The sequence below is a fragment of the Sinocyclocheilus grahami genome, unplaced genomic scaffold (genome assembly GCF_001515645.1).
Source record: "Sinocyclocheilus grahami isolate Dianchi unplaced genomic scaffold, SAMN03320097.WGS_v1.1 scaffold116.1, whole genome shotgun sequence".
Lineage (NCBI taxonomy): Eukaryota > Metazoa > Chordata > Actinopteri > Cypriniformes > Cyprinidae > Sinocyclocheilus > Sinocyclocheilus grahami.
This window is the reverse complement of record NW_015505295.1, coordinates 446,910-473,825: the sequence shown is the minus strand read 5'-3', so window position 1 is coordinate 473,825 and position 26,916 is coordinate 446,910. Positions and strand designations below refer to the sequence as shown.

The window sequence follows — 26,916 nt, the reverse complement described above, 5'->3', positions numbered from 1 at the left end:
GTGGGGGGGGGGGGGGGGGGTGGGGGTATTATTATTATTTTGGGGTAAAATGTGACCTAGACTTATTTTTACACATCCTTATTTTAAAGAAGAAAAAATATATAGCAGTTTTCACTGCCTGCACAAAAAACTTCTTATGTTATGCTACATGTACATAGTAATAACAATAAATTATGCATAATGACATACAACTAACCCGGCCTAAACCCTCATCTAAACCCTAACCATATAGTAAGTAAAAGTAGTTAATTAATATTGCTCAGTACTTCAATGTATAAGTACACTGTGATAAAATAAAGCATAACCAGAAAAAGCAGTTCTCTGTAATGTAGGCTTAAGTTTAAAGTTACGTTTTTAAATTAAAACATGATGGCATATCATGTAATAACCATTCTAGTATTTTTGTCCTACATTTAAATATCAAATTAAAGTACAAGCATACAGTATGTAGTAAATATTAGAAATGCATTAGAAATGTATTAGAAAAGTATTAGAAATGCACTGGACATAAAACACGAGTCATTTGATGTGCAATTTGTTTTAGTTTCTTAATTTTTTATTAAGCAAATTCCAGATTACAAAGAAGAAATGCCACAGTTTTAATAATAATAATAATAGTAATAACTGTCGTCATCATCATCTTAAGTCAGGCACAATTGCTTTGGCATTATGGAATGAAAGGCATGCAAAACTGATAACTGAAAACAGAAAAGTAAAGACGGGAAGGCTGAGAGAGAGAAGAGAGAGAAATGAAGGGTAAAAGAGGAAAAGACAAGTCAAATGAGTGAGGCAGCTTCAGCTTAATGGGACTTTGAGAGAGACAAATCAAGACAAAGGACAGCCCACTGGGAAAAAGCAAAAAAAAAAAAAACGATTGAGAGGAAAAGGGTATGAAGATAAAAAAAAAAAAAGTCATGCAAAATGGTACATACATATTTATAAGCCAGACCCTCAGCATAGAGCGCAACAACAACAAATGTCAACTGGAACTGAGAGAGCAGAAAGCTCATTATAACGCAATTATTAGTAAAAGACAAGAAACAAACAGATATTCACATTTCAGACTTAAAAGCAGACTAAATTTGTACCACCAGCAATACTTGAATAAATATTAGGATTCAAAAATCATTCCTCTTGCTCTTTTCATTTCCCATAAATCATACCTTCAATTCTGCATATTTCCCTTGTAATATGGCTATAATATAAATTGTTATACTATGTATTTCTTTACTATCCAGCAGGAGCCAGTCCTGTTCTTCATGACTATTCCTATTTCATAAATATTTATGATCGTAATATTTACACACAATAATGAACTCTCAGTTATAACACTCTGGAAAATATCTCAAGCTTCTATGCATTAAAATTTTAGTCTTAAGGGCATAACAGGCCGTTATAATAATATCTATTAGCTAATATATATTAAAGGATATTTTTCTACAAAGGTCAACGTTTATGCATTAGGAAAAGGGACTGATTTATTGGTATAATAATCATACTGTACAAATTGTCTTTACTGCATTGCTCAATCGATGCAGCATCCGCAGGCACCAGGTATATGGAAGTGCTGACTCATCTGCCTCATTTTAGTCAATGAATCGAATACAGATTTCATACAACTTGTGGTTCAGACAAGGTACTTCAGTGCTTTAATGCACTAATACTGCATGACCAGTAGATGGCGCAATACACCAGGAGCTCTCAAGCACATAGTTTAGTTCTAAATTCTCCCTCATGTTGATTTCTGTTATTTTTCATTAACCCATATTACTCTAAAACATGATCGCTGAAACACTGCAGGGCTGATGTACAACAGCTTCCGTTATAACACATACGCAGGTTTACAATCAATTTTGTATAATAAACAACTCAATTAATAGTCGTAGTAATAATATCAATAATAAACGAGAACGGCTGCAATTTTAAGATGATGATTGAACAGTGAATTCATACAGGAGTCAGCCTCCATTCTAGGTTAAGGTAAATATGTTAAACATTTTCAAACGTTTCCTTTTTGTATCGTGCTATACCACTGCTAAATGTTTTTAAAACATTATTTTTTTGAATATGAGAGCACAAGAAAACACAAGGCATATTGAGGGCCATGGGGCCAAGCGTACAACATCCCAGTAAAGAAACATCAGCCAGCTTTGTAGAACATCTACCCTGATGTACAAATCTAAAAACATTACAAATTGATAGTAAAGGACAAATCGAACCCCCTGCATCTAAAGTTTTCTTTGCCCACATGATAAAACGTGTAGGCAAATATGTTGGACTACACTAGATGACTACTGCTCTTGATACACTGTGTACAGAAATTGTCCGCTGAAATAAATCTGCGACACCATTTAAAGAAATCCGCCCCCTTTAGGGCACATTCGTGTCTTTTTGCTTTAGTATAAACAAGAAATGGTATAAATAGCCTCATGGTGCTCATGATATATGAGGTATGAGGGGATGAAAAAGGTTATGGTGTGCAATAAGATTTAAACATTTTACATAGAAATTTAAATATGTATACAGTTGTTTTCAACTATTTTCAGCAAGTCAGTATTTTGTACCTTTCTTCTCCATACATTCTTTCTATATGTATAAATGCTATTCCTTCACTTATTAATCTTGCTCTGAGAATCTGTTAAACTTCATTCAGGCACAGAATTGTAAGTGAAGCGCTTCCTCGTCTACCTCTTTTCAACTTAGCACCCTTTTGATCCCATAGTCTCTGGAGATTTATCCTCTTGTCTAATGTTATGCCCATATTTCAGTTGTTTAAGTATCTTAAACAGAGGAAATCTAACAAGGGGAGGCGCTCATACGCATATGCGCATGGTAGCGAGGGGGCGGGACTGCAGATGGGGGCGTGGCCATTGGGAGGGACTGAGGGGCGTGGCCGACGGAATGGGAGGAGTGGATGGTGTGAGGATAGGAAGAGGAGGAGGAGGAGGAAGCAGGTGGGAGGTGATAGCTGGCCCCGGACGAGGGGCCCGAGGAAGAGCGTGGATTGGAGGGCCCACCGCTTTTTGGCAGAGGAGGAAGCGGGGTCTGGTTGAGCTGAATGGAGATGTCGCTGGACACCTCGGAGCCACTGCGTCCACGCTGAGGAGGAGGCCAGGAGTCGGGGTGCAGGTACTGACCGCTGTAGTCGCTGCATTCAGACAGGCGAGGGCGATACAGCGCAGGGTGGGGCCGGTACATCTCTTCCTCAGCATAACGTTTCATGAAGAGATAGACAGACATGACTCCAGCACCCTGATACAACAAAACTAGTCAACCAACATTATTCAGTTTACAGGGTTAGTTCACCCAAAAATGAAAATTCTGTCATTAATTACTCACCCTCATGTCATCTTCAGAACACAAATTAAGATATTTTTGATGAAATCCGAGAGCTCTCTGACCCTCCACAGACAGCAAGGGAACTACCATGTTCAAGGCCCAGAAAGGTAGTAAGGACATTGTTAAAATAGTCCCATGTGACATCAGTGGTTCAACTGTAATGGTATGAAGCTACGAGAATACTTTTTGTATTCAACAGTTCTTCTCTTCCGTGTCAGACTTCGACGTGCGTTCACGACAGTACCATGACGCATGCAGGGTCTTGGATTTTATCAAGAATATCTTAATTTGTGTTCTGAAGATGAACAAAGGCCTTACAGGTTTGGAACGACATGAGGGTGAATAATTAATGACATTATTTTAATTTTTGAGTGAATTATCTCTTTAAATTCAAAATCAAGTGTCTCAGATAAAATGTTCCTACAGTCTAACAGAACCTAACAGGAACTTTCTCTTTTCTCTTTGACATTCCTATGCAAAAAAATACAAAAACGTGTCAGGGGTTGAGCTTGTGTTTTTTTTAGCCAAAAACTAGCCAATTAGAAATTCTCTCTGCCCAAGGGGTCAAGTTTGGCTGGTTAGCATGACCCAGTTAGCTGTAACTACACCATCTGGGGACAAAAAGCATATTTTTTGCATTGACAGCCATTCAAATGTAACGTATTTGTGTAGTTTGATGGAATAAACTGTTATAAAAAGCTTTTATTTTTCATATAAACGCATATTTAACAAAGAATCCTAAAAAAAGTAATGGGTGCTAAAAAAATCCAGCTTTACCATCACAGGAATAAATTACATTTAATCTCTTAAAATAGAAAAATATATTAAAATAGAAAACTGTTATTTTAAATTGTAATAAAATTTCACAATATGAATTATTTTGTTGTTGATCAGTATTGTTGATCAAATAAATCCAGCTTTGAAGAGCATTAGAGACTTCTTTCAAAAACATTTCAAAATCTTATTAACCCCAAACTTTTGAATGACAAAATTGGCAGAAGTTCGAAAGACTACTAATTTAATCCTAAAACTTTGTCTATTTCCGGGCTTAAATTAGATTTTCAGTTTTTTATGTATGATCTCAGACTTTTGGACTCTACTGTATGCATATATATATCATAAGAATATAAGTTGAGGTTACTGCAGACAGTAGATGCTGACATTTACAAATTGCTGCACTGAACTTAATTAGCATATATGCAGCATAACGGAAATGTGTAGCCTTCACCCCAGCAAAAGCTAGGCTAAAATTAATGCATACTGATGAGGGCAGACCTATTGGTTTAGCAGCTAACAGCAGTGAAAGCTGTTAACACAGCTGCATATTAATGAACTGAGCTCTGTGATAAGAGTACACACGCAGTCAGCTCGAGTGTTAACAGTCGCTGGGCTCTGTGACTGACCTCTTTGAGCAGGAAGGAGCTGGCAGCAAAGGCAAACGACCAGCCGTAGTGGTAGTGAAAGAACTGCTCCGGCTCCCGAGGCCTGTTCATCACTTCATCATTGATACTGGAGATATACAACACCAGACCGACAACTAAACTCAAACCTGAGAGAGAATAAAATAGGAAAAATACGCTCATTTTCATAAAAATATGCTCGTCCCTCGTCCGGGGCCAGCTATCACCTCCCACCTGCTTCCTCCTCCTCCTCCTCTTCCTATCCTCACACCATCCACTCTTCTATATGCTATATTATTATCTTTGATTCAATCTTTTTGTCAGCTTGTTTTCTTTTAGTTATCATTAGGTTTTGTATTTCTTTTTGGAACTTACTGATCACAGGCATCACTAATCTGAGCTTGTGCATCTCAGTTTTTAAGTGAAAAAAGTTCAAAAACTGAGATGCATAAACAATCAGCCAGTTTATTAATTATAAGGGATTTACAAGAAATTTACAAGAAAGGCCAGTCATTTTTGACTAGAAACAGCAAATTAAATAAAGAATTTTCAGCACAGTACAAGGTTTAACCCTCATCCGTCCCTCCCGAACCTATAACAAAAGTGTCCCTCTCGGGTCAAAATGGCCCGAAGGCCAAAAAAAAATTTTTAATTATTTTTTGGTGATTTTTATTTTATTCACATTAAATTCTGGATATTTTTATGAAAATGAGCATCTTTTTATAAATTTTTTTCACCAAAAAAACAAAACAAAGAAAGACCGTTTCTGCATATTTATACTTTAAACCTGATGATCCATCAGGACCTAGGTCACTGAGTGTCTCTGATGCCATCTGGTGGGGAAAAATTACATAAAATTGCATTTTATGATTACAGCCACTAAAGGGGCCTATTGAATCCTATGGAGATTCTTAAATGAGCCAAACAAGTGAAATCTTTAAAACTACTTGAGACTTCATTAAGCTTTCAGATATATCTCAAGGCTTTCAGATATATATCAAAACATTACAAAAAAACTATATTTTGTACAAAAAAACCAACAAAAAAACATTTATACTGAATTTTAATCCAAACACATTTATATTCATACAGTTTCATAAATATGTAATAAATATAAAAGATACATTTAAAAAATATAAATATGATATAAACTCATTGGTCTCCACACCATCACTCAAATGTAACTGTTAAGTAAAAAAAAATTCAAAATGACAGACATTTCCCTGCAAAAACATCATAAATCCTATAATGTGTTTCAATGGGAGTGTGTGTGCCATGTGTGTGTGTGTGTGTGTGTGTGTGTGTGCCTGTGTGTGGGGGTATGTGAGTTTTTTGTGCATTGGGGACATTCTGCAGTCTCAGCCCTTTGTTTGGGTATGCATCTTTTCTGGATTGTGTCAGATTTTATATAGTAAAAAAAAATCAAATTAAAAAATGCTGCCTTTTTTTCCGGACATTCCATTAATTCCTATGGCTGGGTCAAAATGACCCGCGAGGGACACTTTTGTTACTTTTTTTATTACACCTTATTTTATTACACATAGAATCCTCGAATCAACTCAAACTTTTTTGTGTGTGATCCATGCTCAAGTGTGACAAAATTAAATTAAAAAAATTTGCAGTTTTTTTCATAAATTACATGCTTTTCCAGCATGCATGTCAACATATTCTGTTACACCAAATACACAAAATAATAATCTTTTAAAAAGCATCAAATGACCCCTTTAAAATGAGTTTTGGGTCAAAATGACCCGAGGGACGGATGAGGGTTTTAAGATGGTTTTCGCCTGGCCAGTTTTGCTGAACTCCTAGTCTGACCCGATGAAAACCTCTAAAACCAGGCAAAAGTCCAGCCTGACCAGGCTCTGGTCTTAGATGGTTTAAACTGGTCTAAGCTTGTTTAAGATGGTTTTCCAGTCTGACTTTCAGCCTGACCAGCTGAACATTGCTGTAAACCACTATAAAACCTGGTTTATGCTTGTTTAATTACATTTATATTGATTGATTGATTGGTTGATTGCAAGAAACATTATCTAAAGAAAATGTGAGCTTGCCAATGCAAAATTTGTGGCTACTAAGGTGTTATAAATAGTAGTTTGTGCATTGTACTGTGGTTGCATGGGTGATAACTATGTGGTTGCTAGGTGGTTACTTACTGGTTTACTAGGAGAAAAGTCTTTGGGAAATAGTAGCAATGCAATAGTACATTGATTTTTATTCAGAAAATGTGAGTAGAGCTTGTATAAATGTTGCGTAAAGGTGTTGTGTACAGCAGCCAGGACTTTGCGACAGTATGCGGTTTCTAATGTGTGTGTTTTTTTTTTTTGGTCATCCTTCACACTAAAATCTTTCCATCGATCAATTAATAGCACACTTTTTTTTTTTAACAAATCACATAATTTGTGGTATCACTTTCACATTAGTAAAGGGGGAAACTATTATATGCACACAAAGGAGCCTAAAAGCATTCAATGAAAATGACAAATGAAAGAAACAAATATGCCTTGTAAACATCTAGATGAAAGTACAGTTGATGCCGCAGTGATTTCCTATTACGCTACTATAACAGTCAACATTGTTTTCTTCTGAAAGCTCGGTGTGGAGAGGGAACGATAGAGTAGCACACCAACACGCAACCTGTCATACCGGGAAACATTAACATTTATAGCGTGCTCAAATGTTGCTGTGTTATGATGGAGAAAGCTCTGCTGCGGTAATTGTGGAGTGCAGGGGAAAAAAAGAGAGAGGGGGAAACAGCGGTAAGGAAAGCCTCTGGCATAATCAAACACATTATCGCAGTCTGTCACTGCCAGCTGTCTATGCTGCGAATACCGACAAGGAATGTGCTTACATATTTACTTTTCGCATTAGAAATGCAAGACATTGGATATTAAACTGCTGTGTCACACTAGGGCATATATTCCCAAACAACCAAGCACAAGTAGGATACTTGAAGACTGGATCTACCTGCTTCTATACCATAGTAAACTACTGTATACTACAGTTTAGAACATTACAGACTGCGGTTGTGTTTTTTTGCAGTGTTGTGCATGTCTGTGTTCAGCATTTTGCAACAGCGCTGTTGTGGTGTCTTGTGCTTTATTAATAATTCTGTAGTACAAAATGCTGAGCTGAATGTAACATTAGCACCTGATGCAGCGCTACACAGCACAGCGCTGGACAGCTGCCGGTGCTGCCACAGGAATCTGCAGTCGTACTACAGAATCCATTATTATTAAACTGCAGTAGTGCGTGCTTTAGAGCCGCATCGGCTGCAATGCATGGGACATGTTGACCTGGCTCTGTGCAAACGATTGAGGGGCTTTGCTGATTCTCGACTCCCCCACTGCTGCTGACTCCTTGCTTTTGCCTCTTTGTTCATTTCCTGGCATCTAATGAAGACAGTGAGGCAAATTAGATTTTAACAGCCACTCAATGATTTACTGTATTCTAATTAGCAAATGTTGATTGTTTTGATTGGAGTGTAAATGGTCTCACGTAGAAGTGCAAATCAAGTGCTGCAATTAAGCAATAAGTTATGCGAGTCTATGCTGTATTGTAAATATAGCAATTTAAACTCAAAATTATTGATTTGAAATTATTGTATCATGCGAGAAGATTGAAAATTGAGTGATACGAGATCAATTAAATTAACAAAGACATAGGAAATCAGTTACCTGGGACAACGATAATTTATATATTTCACACTACTGTAGCATTTATTTGATCACAAATGCAGAAATATTGTTTAATATTGCAGTAATACAGTGTAAAATTGTTAATATTATTACAATTTAAAATAGATATTTTCTATTTTAATATATTTTAAAATGTTGTTTATTCCTGTAATGGCAAAACTGAATTTTCAGCAGCCCTTATACCAGTCTTCAGTGTCACATGATCCTTTAGAAATAATTTTAATGTGCTAATTTTGTGCTCAATAAATATTATTATCAATATTGAAAACAGTGTTTGGAAACTGTGAACTAAAGTTCAAAAGAACAGCATTTATTTGACATATCATTCTTTTGTAACATTATAAATGCCTTTACTGTCACTTTTGATCAATTTAATGCATTCTTGCTGAATAAAAGTATTCCTTTCTTTCTATTTTTTTTTCAATGTCCAAGTGGTTCTCAATTAGGGTTTTAACTTTTTAAAACTTGAAATACCTTCTTTATAACTTGATTGATTGATTGATTGATTGATTGACTTTATAAACCTTATAATCAGCAGACATACAAAGGAAATATCATAGCTATAGGAAGTCAAAAATGTTGCGAACCACTGTTGTATCCTGTATGGAGTTGATATTATTATTTGAGGAGACTGGCATGATACAAGAGACATGAAACACAACTATGAGACAATGATCAGTTGCACAGATGAGTGAGAATTATATAAAACTATATGACTGAATTCAGCATTCTGCAATCAGAATGAAATATTCCAGAGTGCTGTTTAAAACTCGTCCTGTTCCAGCATTCTAGAACTGTTCAAACACAAGCTTTCTAAACCTTCATGGGAAATCTGTTCCTGCAGGCTGATTTGTACAGCTGTCAGCAGGAAACTGATAGAATCAACTGATATAGTTCTGCCACATCGCTGTCTTCAAGCCACACGGAGTATTGTGAAATTCACAGCTCTGCGGTTCAGTCTGAACGTACTGTACTGGTACACCTTGAGAAAATTAGCAATTAAACTGCATTATTATTTTGGTATCAATGCAGCCCTACATATCTTTTATGTATTTAGTCTAATGCTTCAAGATTTCTTTGAGAACATTCATGCACACCAGATCTGTTTTAAGACATACTTTGCATGCAAATTAGTCAAATCTAAACACACTTTGACATTCTTGACAATCTGTTTCTGTTAGCCGAATGCAAATGACAGCTGTTAGGTAGAGCTCTGTTGACTTGATCAGAGAGACCGCTGTTATTAATTACCATTTGTGAGAAAAAAGGAGCATTTAATGGATATTGTGTCCCACACATTACCATAGATGGAAATCGGGAACACCATTCATTAAATATGCAAGCCTCTCAGTGGGATTCTAAGCCTGATTTCGGACGCAGTTGTGGAGAATTACCAGGCTCGCCACTGAAACTGGATATCAACAAAGAGCATCTAATCTAGAGTATGTAAGCAGATACACAACTATGGGCTGCAAAAATGAGAAACATGATAATGAGAATCAAGAACTTATTTAGCAGATTTTCACACATTATATTTCCATATACCTTACCTGATAAGATGAAGAAGATTCCAGAGACGAAGGCCAGGATGGTGCGCTGGGGACGGATGTGGCCGATGTTGCTTATGACAAAGGCCGTGAAGACAAAGAGGAGTGAGACCATAGGAAATGGGGTGGCCGTCCTAACCATTTCTAACAGAGACAGAAAAATAGTCCCTCAAAATCATTGAGTCAAGGGTGACATGCTTCATCTGCAACTATTTATAACTTTTTATTTTTTTATTTTTTAGTATTGATAAATAATTGTACAATAATAATTGTATTAAAACGCTTATAAAATTAAAGCAAATTATCAGTTACAGCACCTAAAAATAGTAATATATATATATGTAATATATTTATATATTTAAATAATAATATAATATAATATAAAAATATTTTTGTACAATTATTATACATGTAATTTTTATAGTGTCATATTATATTGAATATCTTTAAATCGTACATATTAAAATGATTGTCACAACAAAAGACTAAAGACTAGAAATGATAAAAAAAATTCCAAGCACATCAGCAGTCACAGCACCTAAAATATGCTAGGATTGCATGAAAATGAATAATATAATATAATATAATATAATATTTACTTACACCTTGATTTTTCCATTTGTATTATACAATAAAGTGCATAAATTTTTCTTACTCAGTATATTGGCTGTGTTCTCAGTAGTGATCTCTATTTCTGGCTCGATGAAGTATTCAGATGCCACACATCTCCCCTTCTCTGGTCCTGAGATAGAAGGAGAGACAGAGAGAGAGACAGACAGGGGAACAAAGAGAGACAGAGAAAGAGAGACAAGGACACAAAGAGAGACAGAAAGAGTGTAGAGGCAGACCGGGACAGAGATTGACAATGACAGTAGGGGAGACCGGGACAAACAGAAAGAAACACAGCAATGATTTTGGTTCAAACACTGAGAAGAGAGGTGAGAAAACTCACATGCATTACACGTATACACTGCACTTAGTCAGAAGCATCATGCTTTTTAGTTTCTTTTTTGCACCAGTGGTTGTCCTGACCTGTCTAAGCGAGATGTATATACTGTATGTATATATATATGAATCCTTTTTTTTCCTTTTTGATGCTAAGGATCCCCCAAACATAAGACTCCCTTCCTGAAATATAAAGGCTACTATAATCATTTATTGTATGCATTTTGTGTGGAAAATGTTGATATTAAGACAATGAAATTAAATAACTGACAAATTATTAGAAATACTTAAAATTTTTATTTTCATTAAGTTTACAGCAGCCCCTGTACAGATGAAATGGGAGGATAAAATTATATTTCAATGCTTTTGCTTTCACTTGCTTGTTTTTGCATATATGCAATTACAGAATATAATTCAATGACTGAAAATTCTTCTTTCCAACACTTTGCAAAATTTTGTATTTAACATTAGTTCAATCATGACAACCCTCGGAAGATTTTAGCATGGTGATGGATATGACAATGTTAATGTATTTGGTCTTGGCGGAATAGATCTGCTACACTGCTGCTGCTGCTGAATTGCTGCTGCTGTTGGTTATTGCTGTAGTTGTAGATTATTGCTGCTGCTGCAAGCAAGTACAGGAACCTGCTACTGCCAATGCACACGGCGATACGGTGCCGTGATTAGTGAATGCTAGTCATCCATATTAAAGGGGTCCTATTATGCTCTTGTACTAGAATATGCTCTCATGCTTGGTGGTTCGAAAAAAAGCATTATTTTTCACATAATTTACATTATTAAAATACCTTTCTCCCCAGCCTGGCACAAATGGCTCGATTAGTTCTGGCTTTGATGAAGGTCCGCCTTCCGAAAAACTAAATGTGTTGTGATTGGTTAGCTGTCCCAGTGTGTTGTGATTGGTGAACAGCTTAGACGGTGTTTCAGTACTGCCCCGCCCCTTGCTCCGTCTTTCAACAAAAGCTTTTGGGCGAATCCGGCACTGTACTCCCTCGTGTTGTGGAAGCTGTCCTCAGTAAAATGCGCAGCACACAATAACAAATTGGGGTTATAATGCTCAGAAACAGAGTTAAAAAATAAATTGCAACCACTGTTTCCTGACATCATCAATTTTCGGAAGCCCAAACAAAGACGTTTGGGCACGGAGGTGGAAAAAAAACCAGCTTTTCAGGCGTTCGCACACCGGACGAGAAGCACAGCGTCGCGTCGCGCCACGTCTTTAAAATTCAAATACATTATTTTCTATGAGTGCAGGCACACCGGCGGCGCCGTTCGGTGTCTGTCCGCGGCACCCAGCTACGTTGTGTTATACTTGTAAGAATTGTTCTAGACATGCCGAAAATTTGACGCTACAGCACTGCAGCTCTTCTTCTTCGTTTTCTCTGATGCACTAACTCTGCAGCAGCACTTCTTCTTCATTGTCTCGTCTGATGCACTCACTCAACCAAGTGTTCTAACCACAACCTCGCCCCACCCCACCCCCCAACCATTCGAATTTCTGTAGGCGGGATTATTAATGATATTCTAATGAGCCGCTTTGTGATATCACAAAGCCCGGAAACCAACGCTGTAGTCCAAACGAGCCGTTCGTTGTAGTTCTTGAAAAGGGAAATTTGAAATGTAAAAAAAACTAAATATCTCCCTTTGGAGTGGACTTTGAGATTTGTAACTTTCTAGATATTTTTTATGCCCAAACATACACACTACACACTGACTAAAATAAAAAAGTGAAAAAGCATAATAGGACCCCTTTAATGCAAGGCAGTAAGCTCATTGGCTACATATGCAGCATGAACCAATCAGCTTGTGCCAAGTCATTTAACTCTCTGAATATCATCAGTTATGTTAACACCCCGTCAGAATGCACCATCTAGAGTCTCATGACTGAACTATATATTTCTCACACATTATTTTTCTTTACTTTTGTATTACTGCAAGAAACTTTGCATTAGCTCGCAAAACATTTGTGATGAAAATAATATGAGGTGGGAGGAAAAAATATTTTTGAAAGTACTTTTGCAAGTGAATGCAAAGTATCTTGAGGGAACAATATTTTTGCGAGAGAACGCTAATGTTTTGCAAAAGAATGCAGAGTTTTTTGGTGGGATGCAATACTTTTGTGAGAGAATGCAAAAAAACATTTAAATAAAATAGTTCTTTCCATCTCACATTATTTTTTCCATCCTGTCCCTTTAAGGGCTTTGTATATCTGAGATAAACACTAAAACAATTCACAAAATTATATGAAGATGAGTTTAGTCTTTTTGCTAAAAACTGTCAGAAGGTTCATGACTTTTGATACATCTCTAGTAGGGAGAATAAAATATAATCAAATATCAAATGTGAATATAAATTAATAATTATGTTAAACATATTTAAATCATATTTAAAATACTAAAATTTGATGTCTAAAATCTATTTTTGTAAAAAAATAAAATAAAAGAAATAAATAAATAAAAATTCCCAAAATTGTTCATCTGTCCTAGCACCCCCTTCCTTCCCCTTTTGAAAACCCTTGTTTTAGACAAAATATTTTAACCTATGGTCATTTAAATTTTAAAACTTTACTAAATGTAATTTTCCAAGATACTTTTAAGATCAAAAATCTGAATGTGCATGACACTTCTGCATATTGTGCATGAAAGCAGGGCACATTAGACCTTCCTCTCGGCACACACATATAAAAAACTAGATCCTGTTTGAGCACACATAAATCATATGCTCTCCGGAGCGCATGAAAAGTGTGCAAATTATACATACAACACACCTAACTGGCGAAGAGTCTTCCTGTAGTGATTTGTCAAACTCCCACATACAGACAAACTAAATAGCAGGACTGGTTAAGCTAGAAACAAGGTGACATCATCTTCACACTTCTCTTAGTCAGCCATTCGCAGCCAACTGGTGTGGCATCGTTTCAGTCCACCTCAGCACTTCCTGTCAGTGTCATGAAAACAAACCAGCATGCAATGCAAAGCAACATAAAATGCATTTTTCCATAAGCAAAACCAAAAAATGCATGTTTCACTGCATCTTTTATTAACATACGAATTTGATGTGGTTACTGACTTGCCATCTCGCAGTGGTTTGCCCACACACCCTCACTAGTTCCTGTTTCAATGTCTGGCATGATTTGGGAGGGTGATGCAATAGGATGCCACACCAGTGCAGTGCAGGGACAAAGAAGACCAGCTGCATAACACAGCAGGACACCCCGCAAATAAGCCGCGACTCAACCAAGACGCTGTCTTCTGATCATACACAGATGCACAGGGATTCAACTGTGGATCTGTGTGTAACACCTGATGCAGGAGTCAAAGTCAAGACAAAGCGATTCATAACAGCGTGACGCCACAATCAACTGGCGTTTGATTTTTTAAATCAGGCATCTGTCTCAGCAACAAACTGATCAGCGATAGAAGACAATGCAGCACTAGTAATGGGACCTACCAGCCACAAAACACACCCTCCAGAGTCCAGAATGCAGAGCCATCTTCACCTCTGTGGTCTGGTTCTGCTGCAGGACAATGCCTTCTTCCATTAACAGCCAGTAGTCCGTCGACACAGCCACACCCACCAGGAGTAACCCGCACGCCCCAAACACAGACGACAGGAGCGTCAGCGCTCTGGTGCTAAATGAACTCATCTAGAAAGACGGGAGAGAAGAACATGCATAAATAAATAAAATATAATTTCATATAATGTGGATGGTTGCCAGGGAACTGCTATGTGGTTGCAAGGGTGTTCTGGACTGTTTCTAGATGCACTAATATTCAAATTTTAGAGTCAGTAAGATTTTTATTCACCAAGGATGCATTCAATTGATCAAAAGTGGCATTAAATACATTTATAATGTTACAAAAGATTTCTATTATACATATAAAAAATCCTGAAAATAAATGTGTCTTGGTTTCAACAAAAATATAATATAGGCTAACTCTAATAATAATATAAATAAAACTCTGATAATAATAAGAAATGACCAAATCAACATATTAGAATGATTTCTGAAGGATCATGTGACACTGAAGACTGAGTAATGGCAGCTGAAAATTCAGCTTTGCAATTTACAATTTAATATATATTCGAAATAAAAGTTATTTACAATATTAATAATATTGTTTCACAACATTACAGTTTTTTCTGTGTTTTGATTAAATAAACGCAGCCTTGGTGAGAGACTTATTTCATAAAAAAAATAAATAAATAAAACTTACCAACCCCAAACATTTAAATGATTGTGTATGTCCTTGGTGAAATATGTAGATTTCATTGCATAAATATACAAACAAATAAACAGATAAACATGTTAATACAGCACATAAAATTACATAGGCAATTCTACCCCATCTCTAAGTGTGTTCCCTAAGAAACGAAACTGATGAGCTTGGTGTTGCAACTGAGAAACTGAGCAGATAAATGAACTGCTATTTGTTTTTAATAATGTTGCTACTTACCTTTTGTAGAGTCAAACAACTTATGTTTATAAAAACAAATATTTGCAACTATTCAAAATGAATAGAAAGAATTCTACTTAGTTTTATTCGGCAATTGTTCAACAACTTGTGTTTCTGGAAAAAAGTACCCATGATGATACAACCATTTGCCAATGATTCATACTCACAGTACTTAATTTGTGCAAAATCATGTGGAAAAACCCAAAAATTGCTTTACTGGGTTTTCTTTCGATATCAACCATTGACCAATTAAGGGAACCAGAGTGCACTATAACAACTATAAGCCAGGAGTGATTATATTAGCTGTGCCTGAAGGGCTTGATGAAAAATTCCTCTCCATCGACTACTGAACTAGTGTGTGACTCATCAACAGAACAAACAGATGAAGGACAAACAGCGTCCTTTAAATAGTGTATGACTAAAATGATTAGGGGCAAGCATGAAGTGAGACATATCTTCAGAATTACATGATGGCTTAAAGACACTATAAATCATTCGTTATTTTATTTGATGGCTTTTGCCTCTAATGAACAGGACAGAATAGACAGGAAAGTGCAGGGAGAATGGGATTGGGATACAAGCTGGATTCTGCACCCCATGTGAGCATGTGCACTACCCACTGTGCCAACGTTGGCCATTAATCAACTAGTCCCTAAAAGGTCTGCATTCTGATAAATAGTTGTCGCTAGCTAAATTCATCCTTTAAGGTTAAAGGGCAAGGGTGAACCCATGTTTGTAAGCATCACAGCTGCCTATTGCACTAATGTATATCTGTTGAATAGATCAACATCCAAGCTTGAAGGTTAACACCGAAAGAGACCATCAGAAAAAATAATCGAGAAATGTAGAGAATGTGAAGTGTACCAGAAAGCTTTTGCCGTGTAATGCCTCCTGGATTGCTACACGTTTTGCTCTCACGCTCTGAAACACGAGTGAGGATTTGACTGGCATGCCTCCAGAAGTCCCACAATTCCCTTAATTCACTGAATGGCACCATATAGCTGGTGGATTAGAAGAAAATTTTTTGGGGGGCTTGGTTTTTGGCAGGGAGAGAAGAACACAATAATGGGTTATTATTGGTGAAATCCTTTGTGTCGGGAGCCCCAGGGTGTGCTTGAAATGAATGAAGGATACATAGTGAATGGTGGTTTATGTGTGCGGGTCAAGATAATCCACAGAGCATTGACAGAGCAGAGCTGAGGAGAAAAGGGGTGCTTTGAAGAAAGTTAAAGGTGAGGAAAAATGGCTTCGGGAAAGATAATATGGTGAATAATGAAGTTCCTCTGAAGAAAGCATTAGCACTTTGGGTACCAGCATTGCAATAGTAGTACATTTTATGAAGAAAATGTGAGCAATATGTGCATGTGTCTGGAGTGTGCTGGATGATTGGTCGTCCAAAAAAACATCCAGCAAGCAAAAATCATTGCTTGATTGCTTTTTTAAATTTTTTTTAATTGTTGCTCAATCTATATCATATGATTCATTTCTATAAAAAACTAAAGTATTTTAATATTTTAAATATTCAAAATAAAATAAGTGAAAATAATTGAATTTAATAATTTATTTAAATAATGCCATTTAAATAATCTTAACAAATATAGATATATAAATTATATCAATTTAAAAATGTAGGATTTTTATTTATTTATTAGAGTTAAATAAGTATTAAAGAAAGAAAAGTTAAAGAAAATTAAAAATAGAATGTAAATAATTAGACATTAATTAAAAAAAAGATTTATATATATATATATACACACAGGTATATAATTATTTACATATACATTATATATATATTAGTTCATTTATTTTATATATATATATATATATAATTTAAAATAATAAATTAAATGTATTTAGTCAAAACAGAGTTAGGGAATTGTTCAAATCCCTAATGCTAAGTATGCACAAAATGATAACATTTGCACCTCTGTTTAAGTGTGCAAATAGTGTACCAGTAGTATATGGTCATACTAAACAGATAAAAAAAAAAATACATGAATAAATCATAGTGGTCAATATGTGCATACTGCAGAAACAGCTGGTCATGTGATATGGCTATTGAAATGTAAATGTGCAGGTACCAGATGTAACCCGTTTTTAAAGCCGTGAGGGGCGAAGTGAGTAGAAAGACACTCAATGAAAGAGAAAAAGATAAAAGAGAGTGAATCAAGGCTACAGGGTGGGAGAGAAAATAGTGAGGCAATTGGGAGCTGTCCATCACAGTGGTGCTGAAATCAGGCGATGCACAGACCTGTGTTCCCTCACCAAAGCTCTGTAATCTTGATCAAGAAGGGTTTCTGGAGGTTTCGCGATTTGTGAAAATACAAAGTATGAAATATTTTATTCCTGTCCAAATCACATATATGTGTAACAAAAATGCACTCTATTAAAAGTAGTCAATCCACTGTAGAGAAAACCTCTTTTATAAACTGAAATAAAAAGAAATGTGGATTCTAAAAGTAATCAAAAAATTTTAAGCCCACCCTAGCATCCATGAGGAAAGTAAAGTAACTGTACAGTGCTGTAATCTACATTGGGCTGACAATCTGGCAGTCCAGTAAAACTCAATAAAACCCTCACTGCTGTGACCATTAAAAACAATATAACATATCTCAACCAATCTAAAACATCAGCCCCTATTAGACGTACAGCACAACAGAACAATATCCAGTCGTCCTTTATATCTTCCAGGGGATTTGGGCAATATATGTCTTACATCAGAGGGCATTCAATATATACCAGACATGACCACATTTCGAAAGACAGCCCTCGTGGTGTACTGGGGGTTCCACAGATGGTGTGTCCACTCGACTGGGGAGCAAGAGCCCAAGGGGAGTGTAGTTTTCTGTTGAGATGGCAATATGTTCCCTTGTCAGCAGGTTAGGCCAACTGGCAAGTGGGAAGAGTGTGGGAGGAAAATGAGTAGAGAAAACAGAGAGATGGTTGCTTTGTGAAAGGATGGTATTCAAGTAGAGCAAAAGGAATGAGAGGGAAAAAAGGACAGAGTCTGGAGAAAGACCTTGGCCCAAAATATCTCAGAGGACAGACGTGCATGCAAACAATGTCATAGAGCCATTTTAGTTCCCCAAAGAATGTTTCAGTCATCAGTTCATAAAAGAACCATTTTTTCGTAGTCTGAAGAATATTTCAAAAATCTAAAGAGCCTTTTTCCACTATAAAGAACCTTTTGTGGAATCAGAAGTTTCCATGGATGTTAAAAATTCTTCATGAAACCATTGATTCCAAAAAAGAACCTTTATTGTTAATATATCGATGTAATGACATTTCCTGTCCTCTGCAGTTTTATTTTATTACATTATTTAGCATATTAAGCCATTTCCTCATAAGAACAGCTGGATGGACCCCACAAAGTAGGTGATTTCAGATTGTATTATCCTTGTGTCCTTATGGTCCCTACAACAGAGATAAACGTTTTTTTTCTCTCTGTCATATGAGGACTCTCTTATTGGTTTAAATACTCAGCAAATGGCATTTCCTATCCCTTGCCCCTAAACACAACCCTTACAACATTTCTGCATATCTACATACCATTAGGACCGTATTTAGCCTACTTATACAGTATGTAAGCTGGTCCTCACTATGTAGCTGATTTCAGGTTTTATTATCCTTGTTATATGGACATTTGGTCCTCACAATGAAGACAAATCCTGACCCACACACAAACAGCGTGACTACCCCTTCTCAAATCCCCACAACCGCAGTACACTCTTTCCTCGTGGCGTTACCAAAGTCAGCACTAGAGAAATGTACAACATCCATGACACATACAGTACCAGTCCCGCCACGACACGAGCCTATACTCTTACCTGACTAGGAGTCTAAAAATAGACGATACAAAACTCACATCTAAAATAATTAAAAAGAAATAAATACAGCAACATTAAATTAGCGTTTCACTAGCTATATTACGTGGTCCGCAGTCGATATACTCACATGCAAGGACTATAAGATATGAACTGACTGATTCTGTCATACTTGGCTCGAAAGCACCGGAACGAATCGATCTCTCGGACTTCAAACTATGCTGTGTAATCACGCGCCACTAAGGCGACGGTAACGTGCATGAAGAACGAAGAGCGCGAGCACTCACCGTCCAGCACGCGACCCGAGTCAGCGCTGCACAGGCGTCGAGAGGAATGAGCGAACGCCTGGAAACCTTGACAGATTTTGCAGTTTTCCTCTCTCTCTACCTCACTCGCTCTTTCACACACTAACACACACTCCACACACGCGTGTTCTCTCCCTCTCTCTCGCTCTCTCACTCTTTCAGCACTGCGGTGATTTGGCTGAATGGGGATGGGATGACAGAAGAGAGACTTTCACTCATGTAGTTTGACGCTGATGAGGCTCAATAAGGTCACGGTTAGTTTTAGGTCTGCATTTGTCGGTGAAGGCATGTGAGTCAGATACGGAGAATTTAACATTTAATTAGCAGATTGTTCCCTAAACGACCAAAACTAAAATGCATACGTGCTTACTTATAAGTACTTTCTTGTGGTACATGTGATTGATTGATTGATTGGTACATAAAGTGATTGGATACCTGAAATTATTAAATGTATATACACTGTATGTGACCCTGGGCCACAAAACCAGTAAGGGTCAATTTTCGGAAGATTTCTGTATACATCATCTGAAAGCTGAATAAATAAGCTTGCCATTGATCTATGGTTTGTTAGGATAGGGCGATATTTGGCTGAGATACAACTATTTGAAAATCTGCAATCTGAGGGTGCAAAAAAAAAATCTAAATATTGAGAAAATCGCTTTTAAAGTTGTCAAAATGCAGTTCTTATCAAAGCATATTACTAATCAAAAATTACGTTTTGATATATTTATGGTAGGAAATTTACAAAATATCTTCATGGAACATGATCTTTACTTAATAACCTAATGATTTTTGGCAGAAAAGAAAAATCAAATAATTTTGACCCGTACAATGTATTAATATGAATAAAATGTAATAGCTATTGCTATTTTTGTGGTCCAGGGTCACATATATATTTACAATATAGTTTTCTCAAATTAAAAAAAAATAATATAAACAATATATTTTACTGTAAAAGTATATGTATGGTCTTAAATACACACACACACACACACACACACATATATATATATATATATATATATAGTAGAAAATATATTGAAATCATACCTTTACAATAAAATTACATGTATTTTTTTGTAAAATATATTCAAAGCATATTACTAATCAAAAATTACGTTTTGATATATTTATGGTAGGAAATTTACAAAATATCTTCATGGAACATGATCTTTACTTAATAACCTAATGATTTTTGGCAGAAAAGAAAAATCAAATAATTTTGACCCGTACAATGTATTAATATGAATAAAATGTAATAGCTATTGCTATTTTTGTGGTCCAGGGTCACATATATATTTACAATATAGTTTTCTCAAATTAAAAAAAAATAATATAAACAATATATTTTACTGTAAAAGTATATGTATGGTCTTAAATACACACACACACACACACACACACATATATATATATATATATATATATAGTAGAAAATATATTGAAATCATACCTTTACAATAAAATTACATGTATTTTTTTGTAAAATATATTTTTACAGAATATGGTAAGGAACCCTTTTACTAATAATTTATATATACACAAGACACTAAAATAATCAACAGAGATAAACGTTTTTTTTCTCTCTGTCATATGAGGACTCTCTTATTGGTTTAAATACTCAGCAAATGGCATTTCCTATCCCTTGCCCCTAAACACAACCCTTACAACATTTCTGCATATCTACATACCATTAGGACCGTATTTAGCCTACTTATACAGTATGTAAGCTGGTCCTCACTATGTAGCTGATTTCAGGTTTTATTATCCTTGTTATATGGACATTTGGTCCTCACAATGAAGACAAATCCTGACCCACACACAAACAGCGTGACTACCCCTTCTCAAATCCCCACAACCGCAGTACACTCTTTCCTCGTGGCGTTACCAAAGTCAGCACTAGAGAAATGTACAACATCCATGACACATACAGTACCAGTCCCGCCACGACACGAGCCTATACTCTTACCTGACTAGGAGTCTAAAAATAGACGATACAAAACTCACATCTAAAATAATTAAAAAGAAATAAATACAGCAACATTAAATTAGCGTTTCACTAGCTATATTACGTGGTCCGCAGTCGATATACTCACATGCAAGGACTATAAGATATGAACTGACTGATTCTGTCATACTTGGCTCGAAAGCACCGGAACGAATCGATCTCTCGGACTTCAAACTATGCTGTGTAATCACGCGCCACTAAGGCGACGGTAACGTGCATGAAGAACGAAGAGCGCGAGCACTCACCGTCCAGCACGCGACCCGAGTCAGCGCTGCACAGGCGTCGAGAGGAATGAGCGAACGCCTGGAAACCTTGACAGATTTTGCAGTTTTCCTCTCTCTCTACCTCACTCGCTCTTTCACACACTAACACACACTCCACACACGCGTGTTCTCTCCCTCTCTCTCGCTCTCTCACTCTTTCAGCACTGCGGTGATTTGGCTGAATGGGGATGGGATGACAGAAGAGAGACTTTCACTCATGTAGTTTGACGCTGATGAGGCTCAATAAGGTCACGGTTAGTTTTAGGTCTGCATTTGTCGGTGAAGGCATGTGAGTCAGATACGGAGAATTTAACATTTAATTAGCAGATTGTTCCCTAAACGACCAAAACTAAAATGCATACGTGCTTACTTATAAGTACTTTCTTGTGGTACATGTGATTGATTGATTGATTGGTACATAAAGTGATTGGATACCTGAAATTATTAAATGTATATACACTGTATGTGACCCTGGGCCACAAAACCAGTAAGGGTCAATTTTCGGAAGATTTCTGTATACATCATCTGAAAGCTGAATAAATAAGCTTGCCATTGATCTATGGTTTGTTAGGATAGGGCGATATTTGGCTGAGATACAACATATTTGAAAATCTGCAATCTGAGGGTGCAAAAAAAAAATCTAAATATTGAGAAAATCGCTTTTAAAGTTGTCAAAATGCAGTTCTTATCAAAGCATATTACTAATCAAAAATTACGTTTTGATATATTTATGGTAGGAAATTTACAAAATATCTTCATGGAACATGATCTTTACTTAATAACCTAATGATTTTTGGCAGAAAAGAAAAATCAAATAATTTTGACCCGTACAATGTATTAATATGAATAAAATGTAATAGCTATTGCTATTTTTGTGGTCCAGGGTCACATATATATTTACAATATAGTTTTCTCAAATTAAAAAAAAATAATATAAACAATATATTTTACTGTAAAAGTATATGTATGGTCTTAAATACACACACACACACACACACACACATATATATATATATATATATATATAGTAGAAAATATATTGAAATCATACCTTTACAATAAAATTACATGTATTTTTTTGTAAAATATATTTTTACAGAATATGGTAAGGAACCCTTTTACTAATAATTTATATATACACAAGACACTAAAATAATGCAACATGCATTACATAAACTGCAACACAAAAGAACCTAATGTACATAACTGTTAACAAAAATAATTAGAAACATTTAAATACAAACTAAATTGAAATTATTAGCAGAGGGAATGTCTCTTATTGCAATGCAATGCACACTTTTTTACTTCTAAAAACATTTGAACAACATACTTTTACTGTATATATACACAAGACACTAAAATAATGCAACATGCATTACATAAACAACATAAACTGCAACACAAAAGAACCTAATGTACATAACTGTTAACAAAAATAATTAGAAACATTTAAATACAAACTAAATTGAAATTATTAGCAGAGGGAATGTCTCTTATTGCAATGCAATGCACACTTTTTTACTTCTAAAAACATTTGAACAACATACTTTTACTGTAAATGTTTATTTATGGTTTAAAAAATATTAAATATAAAATGTATTTTAAAAGACATGTATTTTTGTAAAAAAAATAATTTAATATATTTTACAGTATATGGTAAGATTATAATAATAAGGCAACTTTTTACTAACATTTTCTACAGTGTATAACAGTTTTCAGTTATTATTTTAAAGTGATACAAAATATAAAAAGCTATATGGTGAAAACAATGAGGAACAATATCAGAATTTCCCAATATTTACAGGCATAATGTCTTAAATTAAACTATGTTCACTCAAAGGGAACAATTTCAAACTCTCATGTCAAACTCATCTGAAAGTATGGTGAATAACAGATGTTTAGGTCCACAGATGCCCACTGTACTGCAGTAAAAGAAAGGTAATTCTGCTGTGGGAAACGTAGCGATACCACTAGACTGCAGCACATAAGCAGATGTGTACAACACTGCAGTGTGTGTGTTGTATGCATCCTCTGAGTGTCTGTATGTGATAAACCATTATGTGCTAAAGAAAAAATGTGTGTGTGTGGTTCAAGGTGCTGCACAGCACAGCCTTGGGCTTTTTTACTCCCAACCTGCCCATGCAGCAGAGAAGCTCTTATGTTTGTGGTGCATGTGCATTTGTGCTTGAACAAGGAGTAAGGTGAAAAAACAAAAGATGGTCAGGTGGAAATATTTAGATTAAACCACAACATAATGCATATGCAACATACACTCTCAGAGTGGGAAACAATAATGCAAAAAAAACTTTAGGGGTACAACATCTGGTCACTGGGGAACCTTTGTACCTTCTTAACCCCTAAAGTGTTCATAACAGTACCATAAGAGTACATATTACTACTCTTACAGCACTAATTTGCACCACTATATGGTATACTAATGCACTAATATATAGTGCATTAGTAGTGCATTATATAGTATAATATATAGCGCATTAATAATAATCTCTATGAAGAATTTCAGTCAGGCTTCAGGCCCCACCATAGCACAGAAACTGCACTTGTTAAAATTACAAATGACTAAATGGGGAGTCATCTCAATTATCACCAGTAAAATATGGAGTGCCACAAGGATCTGTCCTAGGTCCTCTGCTATTTTCAATATACATGTTGCCCCTTGGTAATATTATCAGAAAATACGGGATTAGTTTCCACTGTTATGCTGATGATACTCAACTATATATCTCAACAAGACCAGATGAAACTTCTAAATTATCTAAGCTAACAGAGTGTGTTAAAAATGTAAAAGATTGGATGACCAATAATTTTCTCCTATTAAATTCTGATAAGACAGAGATATCACTTATTGGACTCAATAAACAAGCTACAGGTAGTCCAAAATGCAGCGGCTAGAGTCCTCACCAGGTCTCATAATCTAGTACTGCAGTTATATCTGATCAAATGCGCATTATTATTCTTTAGCTTAGGTTAAACTAATAAATTTTGCTTGGTTGAAACAGCAGCTACGCTAATTATGTCTCTATTTGTTTCTCTGTTTTTGCCAAACTAGGAATTACACAAGCTTCAGTCTGGATTCAGAACCCCTGAGAAGAGATGATACCAACCCCTCAGAGGACCTCAGATGATGCCAACCCTGAAACAACATACAGAACTACCACATTTTGCTATAAGTTTGATTGCATCATATAATTACTGTTAATAGTGTTCATCATCTGTTTGATTGTCTTTAATTGATTTTTCCGTACATTTCTTCCATACGTTTATTAACTGACAGTCAACACTGATAAGCTATTATTAAATATTGTAGAAACCTAATTTGCTGTAAAGTTGCTTTGCAACGATTTGTATCGTGAAAAGCGCTATACAAATACACTTGAATTGAACTAATATGTACTCCATGGAGGTAAATAAGATACAAAGTGTCCCTTTGAGAATTCGGCACCAGTGACAAGCTATTGTACCCCTAAAGGTACACTTTTTGCACATTTTTTCTGACAGTGTACTGTACAAACACAATCACCCACCCACCCAACTTTTTCTCCTCGGGTGCTTCTCGTGTCTTAGTTGAAGACATTTAACATTCAGTCAATTTGGTCAGGATCAATAACAGAGATTTAGATTTAATAATTCAGTGGATAAACTTAGGCATTCTCATCTTTTATGCTTTGTTAATCATTCTAACTGAATGACGGTGATAAAAAAAGAAAGGAAAAAAGAAGATAAGAGAACAGTATAGGGAAGAAATGCATCAAACAGTAGAGAATAACAGTAACCCTTCAATTTTGTGCGTAACCTAATGGATTTAGGTTGATTTAGTGATGTTAAAAAGTAGTTTTAACTTATAGGGGAAATTTCACCAATTCAATTTTATTCTCTCTGTAGTATTGTTGCTGCCGCCATGTTGTGGAGACGCTGTGTGTTTTGTTGTGAAAGCGAAACTACTTTGTCTGGCCTTCCAAAAGAGGACGATATCCGCTTCGTCATGCCTGGAGCTGATCCGTGCTGGTCGCTGAGGAAATACATCAACTTTGCGCTGTGGATCGCCAGATCAGCTTTCACCACGGACAAAGCGGAGTCCGGCCCGGGGTCGTCACATGTGGTTGCCGCAAGCCCACCGGCTGCTCCTTCGTCGAACGGCTGCGCTGTTCTCAAACCCACCGGCCTCCACTCACTCTAGGCCGCCGGCCGCCGCTCACTCAAGCCCGCCGTGTGTGACGCTGTGTGTTTTGTTGTGAAAGCGAAACTAGAAATCAGTGGTTAAGTTGTATTTACAACACTGCTCCAGAACAGTTCAACTCTGCTCAATACTACCACGAGGACAGCCCATGGAGCGAGGAATCCAACTCCTCAGAAGGATTAACTCTCGAAAGAAAGCACCATACTCAAAATAACCCTCAATGGTAAGGGGGGCGATGCTTCCAGAGTGTGTCGACAGAGACACACTAGTTGAGTGGAGCCCAAGGTACCGGGGTCTAAACCAACTCAGACAAAGGGAACGAGATCAAGAACGCGTAACCCTTACCATACAGGATTTTAGAAAAGTGGGCAAAGCGTAATGTGCACACTTACCAGCTATGTGGATTTTAGAACGTGCACACTTACCACATATGTGGATTTGTAGAAAAGTGCACAAAGCTTAACGTGTGCACTTACCATAGTATTTGGATTTTAGAGTTTTCCAAGCATCTGCTCACAGCCAAACAGGAGAGGCAAGCTCAAATACAACCCTCAAAGGTGAGGGGAGCACTGCCCGAGACAGCATTTACACAGGAAGGTTCTCATAATGCCACCTATACCTCCTGCTCGATGCCTCAGCAAGAGGGGATATCCTGGTGATCGGGAAACCCCTCAGGGCGACCCAGATACGGTAGACCAGTCAGGGTAGCATGAAAGCGTAACCCCAGCCCGGACGTCCAGGAAATTTTTGCAGTGATGCGCCGGGGGCCTGAGGATCACGAAGACTCCCGCAGAAGCCTGTGTTATGGCTGCATGATCCAGGAAGTATGAAGCCAAAACCCGTCTGGACATATATCGATGAGTGAAATAAACACTGCAAGTCGAGCACCCGGTTTCTGAACCCAGCAGAGGGGGTGC

At 36.5% G+C, this 26,916-nt stretch overlaps 1 protein-coding gene across 2 annotated transcripts; it reads right to left on the bottom strand.

The window, feature by feature from the left end:
* Positions 1-582: 582 nt before the first annotated feature.
* LOC107589388 (voltage-dependent calcium channel gamma-7 subunit-like) lies at positions 583-21,806 on the bottom strand. Of its 2 annotated transcripts, none has more exons than XM_016277803.1 (6): positions 21,787-21,806; positions 14,398-14,593; positions 10,640-10,726; positions 9,988-10,128; positions 4,743-4,888; positions 583-3,252 (listed from the first exon to the last, which is right to left on the bottom strand). In XM_016277803.1, the coding sequence occupies exons 2-6, from the start codon at positions 14,591-14,593 to the stop codon at positions 2,797-2,799; spliced, it is 1,026 nt and encodes a 341-aa protein (XP_016133289.1). In that variant the 5' UTR covers positions 21,787-21,806; the 3' UTR covers positions 583-2,796. The 2 variants fall into 2 exon arrangements, with proteins under 2 accessions (XP_016133289.1, XP_016133288.1); XM_016277802.1 differs by lacking the exon at positions 21,787-21,806 and adding an exon at positions 19,516-19,630.
* Between the last annotated feature and the right edge of the window lie 5,110 nt (positions 21,807-26,916).

Excerpts from the sequence above, each read along its gene's own strand:
- LOC107589388 (XM_016277803.1), bottom strand. The coding sequence starts at position 14,593 with ATGAGTTCATTTAGCACCAGAGCGCTGACGCTCCTGTCGTCTGTGTTT. Across the intron at positions 10,129-10,639 it reads GAACACAGCCAATATACTGA|AAATGGTTAGGACGGCCACC; the intron begins GTAAGAAAAATT and ends TGTCTCTGTTAG. Across the intron at positions 3,253-4,742 it reads GCTCCTTCCTGCTCAAAGAG|GGTGCTGGAGTCATGTCTGT; the intron begins GTCAGTCACAGA and ends TTGTTGTATCAG.